The 13,104-nt window shown below is 36.5% G+C and overlaps 1 protein-coding gene across 4 annotated transcripts in view; it reads right to left on the minus strand.

The window, feature by feature from the left end:
- The window catches only part of PTPRO (protein tyrosine phosphatase receptor type O), a 1,723,724-nt gene that overhangs the window by 499,329 nt on the left and 1,211,291 nt on the right, over positions 1 to 13,104 (minus strand). For all 4 annotated transcript variants that reach the window (XM_044088440.1, XM_044088442.1, XM_044088441.1 and 1 more), the window contains exon 15: positions 11,504 to 11,624. In XM_044088440.1, coding sequence (XP_043944375.1) covers positions 11,504 to 11,624 — 121 coding nt within the window. The remainder of the gene's footprint in view (positions 1 to 11,503; positions 11,625 to 13,104) is intronic.

Genomic DNA, 13,104 nt, shown 5'->3' on the forward strand with positions numbered 1-13,104 from the left:
TATATAACAGGAACCAGGAAGAAAGTGTCAGATTTAGAAGGAATACTGGAAGCATTTAAAATACATTATAATAACATTAACTCGCAAAGTACTGAATTAAAATCACAAAATGTAATATGTTCTTTTCCTAAGACAAACATTAAGTTTTAAACTACATGACCAACATATTACGTTAATTGATAAACAAATAACAATAACTGAACTTAAATCCCAACTTAATAAGCTAAGGCTTTATAAAGCACCTGGTGTAGACAATATTATTCCAGAGAAGTATAAACTCCTATCTAAGGAAGCTGTAGTCTTGTTATTAAAAGTGTTGAATATAGTAAAGGAAGGCATAGGCGTATTTCCTTTTTGGAAGTATACAGTAATTTCCCCTATACTGACATGTGAAAAAAGTGCCAATGAATGTTCCTCTTATAGAGCTATTTCCCTTTTGATGGTTGATTATAAATTGTTCATGTCAGTTCATGCAGATACAGTTAAGGAGCTGCTTCCTTCATTAGTAGATGAAGATCAAACAGGTTTCATAAAGGGCAGGAACACTTAAGATAACATTAAAAGAATACTTTCTTTGATTGACTATACAAATCTTGCTAAGAGAAATATGACCCTAGTGAGTCTAGATATAAACAATGCTTTTGATTCAGTTAATTGGAGTTATCTAACCCTAGCACTAGAAACTTATAGATTCTCACATAAGTTTACTCAATTATTAAAATCACTTTATGAGAAATCTTTAGCCTATGTTAAGACTGCTTCATGTTTTTCTTCTATATCAATTACTAAGGGCACAAAGCATGGATGCCCTTTATCTCATTGCTTGCTTTACTCATAGAGCCCTTTGCATACTATATTAGAACAAGTACAAACATTAAAGGTATATTGGTTGGGAATAATGCTTTGTTGAAATCAACTGATTACTTTCAGTCTACTTTTGGTCTAAAATTCAATGAAAATAAAACAAAATTGCTGTTAATAAACTCTGATAAAAAGAATTTAAATAAGAAAATTTCTCAATATCGTACCCCTGATAATACAATTAAATACTTATGAGTCATATTAACTAAGGATTTAAATGGTACATTAACTGCTAATTATAATAATATTTAAACCATATTAAAAGCCTCATACAAAAATGGAACATATTATTTTACAATGGAGGACAAAGTATACAGAATAAAAATGATTATTTTTCCAAAACTATTGTATGTTATACAAGCATTCTCTATTCCTCCCTAAACAATATATAAAACAGTTTAACAGATTAATGTTAATTTTTTATGGTTTAATAGTTGACCCAGAATAGCTATAACTCATCACTTGAATGATTGGGAAACAGGGGGCATAAATCTTTCTGATACAGAGGATTATGCATTATCATCTGTTGCAAAGACTTTATCTTTGTGGCGAAACACTTGTTATTCAGCTAGATGGGAACAATTACATGAAAGCATTTGGTTAAAATCAGGTCAGTCAATGTCTCCGCAGTGCACAGAGTTGGTATCTAATAATCATCTTAGAAAGGTGAGGCAATATACAGTCTTTGGTAAAAGGAAATATATAACTTCTAAATTTATAAATGATACATTAAAATTTTACAATACTTATCTAAACAAGAATCTAGATATCAAGGCTTGGATATTTTTGTTATACCCCATTGCCTGTACCCAAGATTATATGAATACTTTTGATGCGGCCACAATCAACATTCTTAAACAGAAGGAGATAATCTACTGTTGTCCCAGTCCCCTTCAAGAAACACATTATACTGAATGACATTTGACGGCCTTTATTAAATTTCCATAAACATAAATGTTAAACCAATATTCATTAATTTCAACCAAAAATGATACAGGTGAAATAACAGTCATATAACATTATCATAGAACAGGACAGCGTAAACCTGCTCATCCTGATCAGTAAGCAGCGTCCATACCTCCACTCACTTACTTATGAAGCTGCGTACCCGCTCACTTCCATTACCATTTAATGCATTATACCATCAACCAATAAGCAGCTTCCTCCACTTGCATATGTACTTATCAAGCAGTGTAACTACTCACTTTCGTTACCATTTATTGCATTATACCATCAACTAAATAAGCAGCTTTCTTTGCTTACTTATGTACTTATCAAGCAGCATAACCACTCACTTTCCTTTCCCAACATATTGAATTGACCATCCAACACTAGAGGGGGAACAGAAGAGGGCAAGCCTGCCCCTCTTCTCCGCCCACTAGCCTGACCAGGCTGTTCCCCCTCTCTCCACCAAACTTCAATCATCTAGACACCATTAGGGGATAAGGCCAAACATCATTCAGTGTACAATAATTACCAGGACATTACCAGCCCCTGGCAATTAACTAATGATTACCTGGTCATGACCTGCTACTGGAGCAGGAATACTCAACCCCCAACCACTGAAACCACCCTTCCCATAGCAACCCCTTTTACTTGACCAATGACTTGTAAAACAAACTGAAAACTTTCAAATGCCATTTAACAGACACCTTGCCAACACCAACTACCCATTATAAACAGTAAGGCACCTAAACCCCATTGATAATTTTAGCAATCTTACCCCTCTTAGCTCTATCAATACCCTTGAATGCCAGCAGCAATATACCAAACTTGAAAATGCCCTATGCCACCTGTTCAAAACAAGATTAGTGACATGCCAACTCCGTCCAGAATGTAGAAAAACCATACCCTTTCTCTCCTTCAAGTGCGGTAAATCAAAGCCACACTTCCCATGCAAGGACACCTCATCTAGCTCACCACCTGAACCCACTTACTCAAAGCAACCCACTAATCCCCTACCCCTGAAGGCTGCAACCCTACCTGAGCCCATCCAAGAAAAAATCCAGTTACCAATAATACAGTGTAAATTCACTCCTGAAGCTTTCCACCCCAAACAAACAAACAAACCATTATGTTGTAACTATTTGGAAGAAAATATAACAATTCCATATGTGGCTGCTTTGCTGGAAGACCATGAACTCTTTTCACACCACTCCATCAACCAACATCATCCTCAACCCCCTCTCTCACCTGTCGAAGCCACCTTCCTTCAACCTGGAAAGTAATGCCCAATCAGCCCGTCTCCATTTGCAACCTCCGAGGGATCTGTGGAAGAAAAAATTGCAAATACTTCATTCACACATAATCACAGCTTCTTAATGACAGTATGCACCACCATTGGCATATTTCCTTCATCAACTACATAAAATGCATTTACTACCACATACAAAAAACAGTAAAACTTAAGATGTGTTAACAAAAATACCCATAAGATTTCCTCCACACCTTACACAATCACGATACAACCAACACCCATGCAAAATAAAACAAATATGCGAAATAAAACAAATGATTGCATTAAAAGGCCTATTCTATAAATAAATATATCACTCTTCCCAAGCAAGTAGTTGCCAACAACATTGTTAACCATAATTAAGGCAAAGAAAAAAAACATCCATAGTTGTGCTATTATAGCCTATTACCAAACCTGAGATGTAAATCCCCCCCTACGGCTCTATCTATATCCCTTTTGAGACAGGCAACAATAACCCATGTCCCTCTTAAATAAGAGCAACATGCAGTGCACTCTGGATTAAGGAATCTTACTTACCTGAAGCTGGCTAGTTCATCAAAACCTTAGAGTCATTAACCTAGTAACTACCCCCGCTCCTGAAACTGGTGCCACTTCTCCCACCAGTAAGAACCCCAAACTACCCCTAAGCAAATATCAAACCCTGCTATAACTTGCCCTCAACATACCTTATCCTCCCTTGGCCTTACACTACCCAGCTGCACCAACCTTGAAATGCCTTAATGAATACAAAACAAACACTTGTTAACATACCATCTACCAGACATCAACCCAGCCTCCCCCAGCAGAATACCTTACCTCCAAATACAAGTGCATAATAATCATAAATACAATGAATATAGATAAACTGACTTTTAAGGGTCCTAGCACTAGTAACCTAGTGATTTCCTATGCCTTTAATTACTGTGCATACACCCCACCTGTGGAAAACCCCCAAACCCCTTCATAACAAATCCGCAACCTTGCTTTACCCAGCCCCCAACATACTCCTTTACTTGTCGATACACTACCCAAACCGCAACAAGTTTGACATATTTTGCTAAACAGTGAATAAGATAAAATTTCCTGTAACCCCTTTGTACACATCTCCAATAACCGGAACGTCCAGCCCCTCAACATCAACTACCTTTAACTACTTCCTGCAGGACAGCAACTGTTTACATTACACTCCCCCAATCAAGCACATTAATGCACCATTCCATCAACGGCAACAACCACTGGTACCTGCACCACCACACCTCTAGTCCTACCTTACCTTGACCCAAATATACCTCCTTACATAATCCCCTATGCACCACTCCAGCACCAAAATCCTATTATATACTAGTCCATCCATCAAAATCCACATAAAACATCCATTACCTTTCAAAGGCATTTAATCAGGGTGCTGAGCACTGGTCACTCAGCACATTCCCATCTCTGGGCTTCCTATGTACCACCCGAGCAGTAGTGGCATCCATTGAACCGGCTACAACACCTCTGACTCTCCTATCCCCCTGTTCACCAATCATGCCCACTTGATTCCGCACCTCTGCAATCTGTAAAAGGAAAAACACAGATTAATCACCTTGCCTTAAAAGAAATAAAACAGCTATGAACCTCAAACCCTGTCCCTGTGCCTATACATTCATAGATACTCACAACGATCCCCCCGCCCCTTTCATCTGCCTTATATATCTTGCTCTGGTAAACTTAGAAGATGAGGAAATAAAGGTTTGCCACAGCATGAATTAACCTGACTGTTTCTCAACTGCCCAGCCACACCATAGCCATCAAATGTAATCCCGAAAAGACTACCATCTTAACCCCTTCTGAAATTATGGCACAAATAGCAGTAACTGAAGCTATGCTTAAATGTCCTGTCAAACGCCAAATGTAAATTGATCTACCCCTGAGTATATCAGAACTAAGACCTCCTGCAGATGAAGAGAAATTTTAAACACCAACACACATGGGTTACCTCATAATTTCCATACCACCTCAAATAGCACACTGACTGGGACGAGATAACTTATTTTGCAAACAGTCAATCATGCTCTCCACCTAGCATCTCCAAAATAAGGAGCAGTAGCCCTCATAATGTGGAACAAATGGGTAAACTGTGAGACACCTACTAATAGCTTGCTCATCTCAGCCAGGAAATACAATTACATTTTTTTTTTTTACTTAGAATGTTACATCATTGTACTACATTCCTCCCGACCAGTGTGATCCTGAACTGCTGATGTGCTTTTAGCTGCCATTCTAACCAGTGATATCAGAATGAAGTTCCAAACTATTGAAGAGACACTGATGAAAGTGAGCCCCCCCCATACCCATTAGTGCCACATCAATGCTGTGTAAAGGAAGCAACGGAGGAAGGAAGATGTCCATTGCTCCTCTTTTTTTTTTTTGTTAAATAAAAGGTTGAAATTTGGACACTTAAGAGGTACAAGAGAGACAGGATGGAGAAAAATACAAGGGAAATCAGATATGTTTCTTTAGTTTTGAATAACATTACTAATTTTCCCAGCTTCTTGTTCATACTGTCTGTCTCGTATCTCCAGGATGTCTGGAATTCTAATTTTATTTATTTATTTTTTTTAATGGTGGAAAAAAAATCTTAAAAAAGTTAAAGCATATAGAAATGGAAGAAAGTTTGGGCAACCGGACCTTCCTCCAATAGTACATGTTTGATTTGCAATGGGAGCGTGCCCGTTTTTGAATGTTAATGACCAATCATTGTATACTGCTTATTATTAATTGTTAAGAAATTTTGTAAAGGAAGTCAGCCTCCTAAGTTAGGATGCCATAAGCAGCTATGGATACTAGCTGGAAGAACAGGAAAATGCTGTAGACTTAAATGTTTTAACTTTCCCAGTATCAAACTGCCTCTCTCACATGAATGAATAAATAAAAAAATGAAGCACATTTTTTCTGTCTGTCTTGTAATAAAGACAGCAATGCCAACAATAGCAGGGTTATCAAGCATCTCTAATAGAAACACTGACATGCAGAGTACAGTTAATAATAAATATTAAAATATTAAAATATGTTAATAATTAAAGAAGAACAATAACACCATTCATACCTCTCAACTGTCTAGGTGTTCACAGAATGTCTAGACTTCCATCTCACATCTCTGGTCCACTCCCCAAAACCTGCAGACTTCAGTAAACCACTGAGGATGGAAGCCACTGAATAACAACATTTACGTTTCAGACTCTGTATTCGTCAGAAATGCATACCAAAATACAAATCCTCCTATTCTTGAAACTTTTTAAGTTAATAAGAGCAACATTTATAATCTGTCCCTATTTGTTGGCCCTTGTCCACCCATTATTTTATGGTTTGTCCAGATTTCTTGCTTAAGAGCTTGAGAGGAATGCTAGCATTTCAATGACTAGAAATAAGTGCAATTGTGATGTGCCGAAACCAGCAACTCGGAAAGGCAATGCTCATCTGCACAAACAAAAGGGCTGATGCATTGCTTACAGCGGTATTTAAGGAAAACAGGTCCTCCAATATAGCTGCAGCAAGTTAAAAAAAAATTACTTATAAGTCTTCTGAGTCATGTTCTGCTCCCCAACATACAGTAAGTATTGCTTGCCACTTGTGGTTCTGTGAGCTCAGTATACTTTTTGCTTCCTGCCAATCCGTACTTCAAAAGCAGAACTATGTCTTTCACATTTGTCTGCCCCTCAGCAGCAAAGGCTAATTAAAAATAAAAGACAGATATGAAAAGGGATTATCTTTTTTTTTTTTTTTTTGATGTGATTCAGAGTGCGAGAAGCTTTTTAGCACTGGCACTAGCTGCAAAGTTCAACAGGCAGTATTCATATGGGAAAGGGGAGGATTAATAAATTAAATTCTCAAACCTCATCCATTCCTATTTAACCCTATCCTCCCTCTATCCCCCAATTTCTGCTACTCTATTTATCTACCCCCCCCCCCCTTTGAAGATGTCCCTGGACAAATTGGTCTGTTCCAAACCTCATTTATCAACTGCTACATACTGGCAAACTTCTGTCAATGGAACAAACTAAAAATAAATTAAATCTGGACAGTAGTATGTGATTGCAATGCAACATCTAAGGCAATATGTTATAAACAGATTTGAGTTAATGATTTCAACCATTGGACAAAATGTCCCTAAACTTGTCGAATATCTGATTTACTTAATAAAACCATATTGTCCAAGGAAAACGATATTTATCAAAAATATATAAAATAATTAAAAACACTAAAATATATTATAAATCATTTTTTGGGATTATTATAAAATTAACAATTAAGATCCTGATGATAACGTGAAAAGATTAATACTTGCTGCTCCTAAATGTACTTCCCTGTCAATCCAATAGAAGCTATTTGCCTGGAAAATTCTTCATATGTCTTTTCTGACAACACATAAATTAGAATTAATATTTAAACAAGAAATTGGTTGTTTGAGATGTAAAGCAAAATTGAAGGCAGACTGACAACACGTGTTTTGATCATCAAGTACTTAAATCATTTTGGGATAAGGTAAATCATTTTTTCCAAATTTTAATGATCAGTTTCAGTTATCTAAATCTTTTAAATTTGTTTAATGCTCCCTTTCCACAAAGTTTTCACTTCTATGGATCCTTTCAGCCATTGTGCTCAAGACAATCACAACAGACTGGAAGAGTGAAACATGTCCAACGTTTAAAGATTTTAGAAGTATTGTGTTATCTGCATCTCAGATGGAATTATCAACTATCAAGAAAAGAACTGAGAAGATCACTTATTATTATAACGAAGCATGGGCTGGCTGTATTGATTGTTATGGGCCAATGTAAAGCAAATATCATCTAGTAGTTCATACTGATGACTATTCATGGCGCCCAGTGGCAGAGATCATACTTTTCACATGTAGTGGTTTCAGCTCTTGATAAAATATTTAATGCTTTTGGAATACCAGAGACAAGAAGGACTAATTATGCTCCTTTTAATAGCTATCTTTTTAACCAGTTCTGTGAAGGCTAAATAATTATTCACTGAAAGGTGACTCCCATTCTTTACACAAGTCAACTGGCTAGTGGGATGCCTCATGTGAAATATTTACAAAGCTTTAGGAACTGAAGAAATTCAATAGAAATAAACAGTTTGTTGGCAGTTCTTTTGAGTATCTGTTCATTCTAATTCTCAAGTTATATAAGGAACCCTGCTATTTAAACATAATTTCCGGAATAAGATATCAGGCTCTGGAAAAGAAATGATGAGGACATAAGGAAAAGAGATTAGAGGGAGAAAGGAAATATAAAATATACTAATGAAAGAAAAGGGCTGAGGCATAATCTTTTTATAGAAAAAAAGCTACAGCGGTGACTAACAAGAAATAACACAAACATGACTTTTTAACTCTTCCTGGAAACCTATCAGACAAGTGAGTTAGAAAGCCATTGACTACAGTGACAGATGGATAACACACTATCTGTTCAGCATTATTATTTTCAGTACTCTTGGTGTGATATTTGTAATGGAGAGAGAAAAGTGTGACAAATCTTGATAGATACCAAGCCAACAAGTGACACCTTCCTGGATAGATTTCTTGACATTCAAACTGTTATGTGCAAACATGACAGAGATGTAAAAGTAGGCCATATTACTTAATATATTAATTTTGCCCATCTGTCACCTACTATACTGCTTTTCGTCTCGCTGCACCCCCCCACCCCCCAACCATTGCCTACTGGCCATCAACTTCTACAGACAAGCCTGGATTGTTACAGATGTCAGTTAGGCAGCTATAAGTCTTTTTTTGCTTACCCTAATACCAGATACTTCCATGGTAACCTGGACAAATGGGACTCCCGGTATGCCAGGCTTGGTGATCCATTTATACTCCTGCAGCTGCATGTAGTCCCTTGATAAAATCTACATGGTGCTTGTTTGGTACTGATTGCCAGGCATTTAGTCTGCATTCTGTAATACCTAGCCTTTACAGGGTATCGATTATGCAATGCAATGGACTGCCTCTTTCACTCCAGGGTGGATGAGCTGGCTTTCGCTGCTCAATCCGCACCCTCTAGGAAGGCTCCTCTTGTGTGTTGTCTGGGTCAAAGTCAGGACTTTAACACACTGTGCCATGGGAGCTGTATTATCTAATATAATCACATTACTAATATATTATTTAGCAGATCATCTATAAGTAATTCATAAACACAATTTTAGTTAAAACTTTTTTCACTTAAAATCATATTAATTTCAGGTTTGATAGATTTTGGACATCTGCATCAAATTCATATTCCTGTTATCAATGTACTGATAAAAACACACACACACACACACACACACACACACACACACACACACACACACACACACACACATTAAATGTTACACTATTAGTTTATTTAAATACTTGACTGAGAATTTCTTAGGATACGTTCTAATTTGTAATTACTCATTCGCAATTAGTGACACAGGGAGGACTCATCATAGCCTTGGCATGTATTCCTTCTGAAGGAATAAACTGGGGGCTCATGAATGGTCCAGAGTAAGAGATACTAATGATCAATGATCAGAAGTGAATTGGGAAGAGGAGTCAAGACTGTGAATTATGCATGAACCCAATTAAGTGACTTTCAACTACTGGCCCATGACTGATTCTGTTGTTCTGTGTGGAAGTCTGAGCTGAGGATCAAATGTAAAGACTATCAAACCATTACCTAGTGAACACATTTTACATTGTTTTTTAGACATGCGCATGCACGCACACATATAGACACACATACACACATATATACATGTTACATATATCTATCTATATATATATATATATATATATATATATATATATATATATATATATATATATATATATATATATATATATATATATAGATACAGATATAGATACAGATATATACAGACATAGCTATAGACAGATGTAGATATAGATAGTGCTGCATATCTGTTCATTTCATCTTGTCCAGGTTTCTGTCTTCAATTTATATGCTTGCAAACAGCTGCACCCAGTCGTACCAGACCCCAGTGCATGTACAATAGACTTTCATTTCATCTACTGGCAGTTTATGTGAACTGTTTGCGGCCAATAAAAACTTAATCAAATGTGGTGATTCTATGCCACCTACAAAGGTAATACGCATGACCCCTTCCTTTACATTTTATGTTTGCTTTAACAATACTGCTTGTTATATTCATAATGGTACTGAGAGAAATATTTGGCTTGCTGTTGTATGGGTATGAAATTGTATCAGCCTCAAATATGGCCTGCCCTACAGTGGCAAATGTCATGAAGTGGCAGTGTTGCAGAGTGGTATTTTGCAGCTGGTGGAACATGGCCACACTGCATTGTCTAAATATATGCGACTAGGTATTTTGTGAATCACGATTCCTGACAGTGACTAATTCTCTGTAGACATTACTGGGCTGGAGATGGCCCAGAATGAATGCCTCTGAGATAATATTCCTCTCTGCATTCTGTTTTCCTGGCATCTATATTCTGTCATATGATCAAACAACTAATGTCTGTAGGGAGGGATGCATTGACATTCTTGAGGACATCTGGAGTCAAGCCTGCGCCACTTACTAAAACCATTAGCCATATGGTGGTTTTTGGATATAGAGCAATGGGGTTGAATATCTATTGTTATAATAAGTACTCCACATAGCAATAATTGTCTAAATTATTTAATTTATTTTATCAGTTAACTTATCTTCTTATTAAAACAAAAAGTCAACACACAGATTCCTAGAAAATCTGAATGAGGTTAATAAGGCTATTAATGTTATTATATTGGAGACTCTGGGCATTGTTGGAGATTAAGCTAAACAATTTCCTGCAGATAAATACTGTCTCCTTTATTCCACAGCAAGAGGGCAATTGCTGTTGTATCTTCTTAAATATATGCTTTTCAGAACTTTCTGCAGACAGTCTTGCATAATATTACTGCTTCCTGTCCCCATAAATGAAAAGCACAAGGACAAGGCATTTATGACTGATCATAGAAGTGCTAATGAAAGGAGAAAGAGAGCTCAATCTACTGGATGGAAATTCTCTGTGAAACAGTGTTCACTTTCATATTTGCCACAAGAAATAAGCAGAATTAAATGATTTGGCAAGGTTACATGTATGTAACTGAAATTAGCATAATTCACACTTTTGTTTTCAGTTTTCTATGCTTGCACTTCAAAATCCTTAGTATACATACTTGAATGCATGGTAATGCAAAAGTTAGCCAAAGATTATGGTAACATTAGTCTGTTATGCAATTAATGCTGTACTGCACACACAATATCAGAACGAGTGCCATAATTTGAAATAACTGTAGGAAATGGAGTAGAAGCCGATTACATTCAAACAAGAATGGAAACACAGAAAACAGAGGACTAACCAGAAACACAGAAATCACAGCATACCTGGCCATCTGAAGACGCTTTCGTTTCAGCACAATCAGAGTGATCAGAAGAAGCCCAATCAGAAGGATACTCAGGATTGCCAACACTATGATCACCACCATGTTTGGATTAATTTCAGCAACTAAATGTTAAAAACAAACCACATCTCAGTATCACACAACTTCCTGCATATTCAAATCATTACTCATGAAGGTATAGCATAGTCTGCACTTTTCATATATTTCTTCAGGTTTTTTAAAGTCTTCAACTGACATATGTCTTCATAGCATGATAGTCAGGTATTGGGGTTGAAACAGAATGACAAAATTTCAGTTTCCAAACATATGTCTCACAATCTTGCAGTATACATTATTTTTCAGTTTGCTTATTTCAGCCCTCTGACAACTTAATTTAATTAGAACAGATTGTCTTCTGAAACCAAAAGTGAGAGCTTAAATGGGCAGCAGAACAAAACCAGTAAGCAAAACCAGCTCACATAGCTGTTTTTGGTTACAGATTGTCTTCTGCCTATAATCACTCCATCATCATTAAATCTATCTCCTGCTTTTCTTTCTAATTTTGTTACAGTCTGCTGTTCTTACTAGACTAAAATATTCTCTGTAACATCAAATCAGTATATTAGTTGCTTATATTCATGAAGGTGATTCGGATTTCTTATAAATACTCAGTATTTTTTTTCTGTCAAAACTTTGCCTCTGTATATCAAGCTATATATATATATATATATATATATATATATATATATATATATATATATATATATATATATATATTATGTAGCTCCCACTGTATTTCATGTAGAAGTAATAGACTGTAGTTTTCCATTACACCATGAGGGGGAGCTCCTTTTCAGGAATATAAAAGACAATTTTGAAAGTGAAAGAGGATTTTGGAAGGAGGGAAGATTGAAACACGTAGCTGAAGGGAAAAAGGGCCTTGTGGCATGACTAGATTTTCTTTTCTAGTGTTTTTGGACAGGGAAGTGAAGTAGCAGATTGTGTCGGTCTCTTGCTGAAATCCTGGATATGGTATTTTGTGGAATCAAGAGAGAAGTCTGAAACCAGTAGTTCTATGCCTGCTATTATTCAACAAGAAAGGAGTTCCCTTGGGCCTAGTACCGAGAAGCTATAGATGTATACCAGAGTTCTGGTAGGGGATTTTCTACTTTTCTCATTAGAAAAACCATGGAGCTTGGTCATTAGGATATTCTCGACGTTGTGGTGAGAGGCTCTGGCCATCATTTTATATTTATATAAGATTGTGGTCCCCCCCTTAACACTTTTTGGATTACAAATAACTAGGATCCATATGAGCTCCAACTTCGGCCCCATCATGCCGGCAGCAAGACTGTAGTCACTGGCCAATGAACAAGTTGTAACAGAATGTTTCATAATTGGTCTGTTTAGAATTGATCAAAGGGGGTAGATGGTGTTAGTACTGCTGAATGACACTGCATTCTGTCATATTTGTATTGTGGCACTATAAATCTTTATTGTTCAATGTTAATGCATTTTGCCATGTTAGTACTGCTGCCATAAAGAATTTTTATTGCTCAATGACATTGGATTTTCTCATATTTGTATTGTGGCACTATAAATCCT

Source organism: Protopterus annectens, chromosome 11.part0 (genome assembly GCF_019279795.1).
Source record: "Protopterus annectens isolate FY-2018-M chromosome 11.part0, PAN1.0, whole genome shotgun sequence".
NCBI classification, from domain to species: Eukaryota; Metazoa; Chordata; order Ceratodontiformes; family Protopteridae; genus Protopterus; species Protopterus annectens.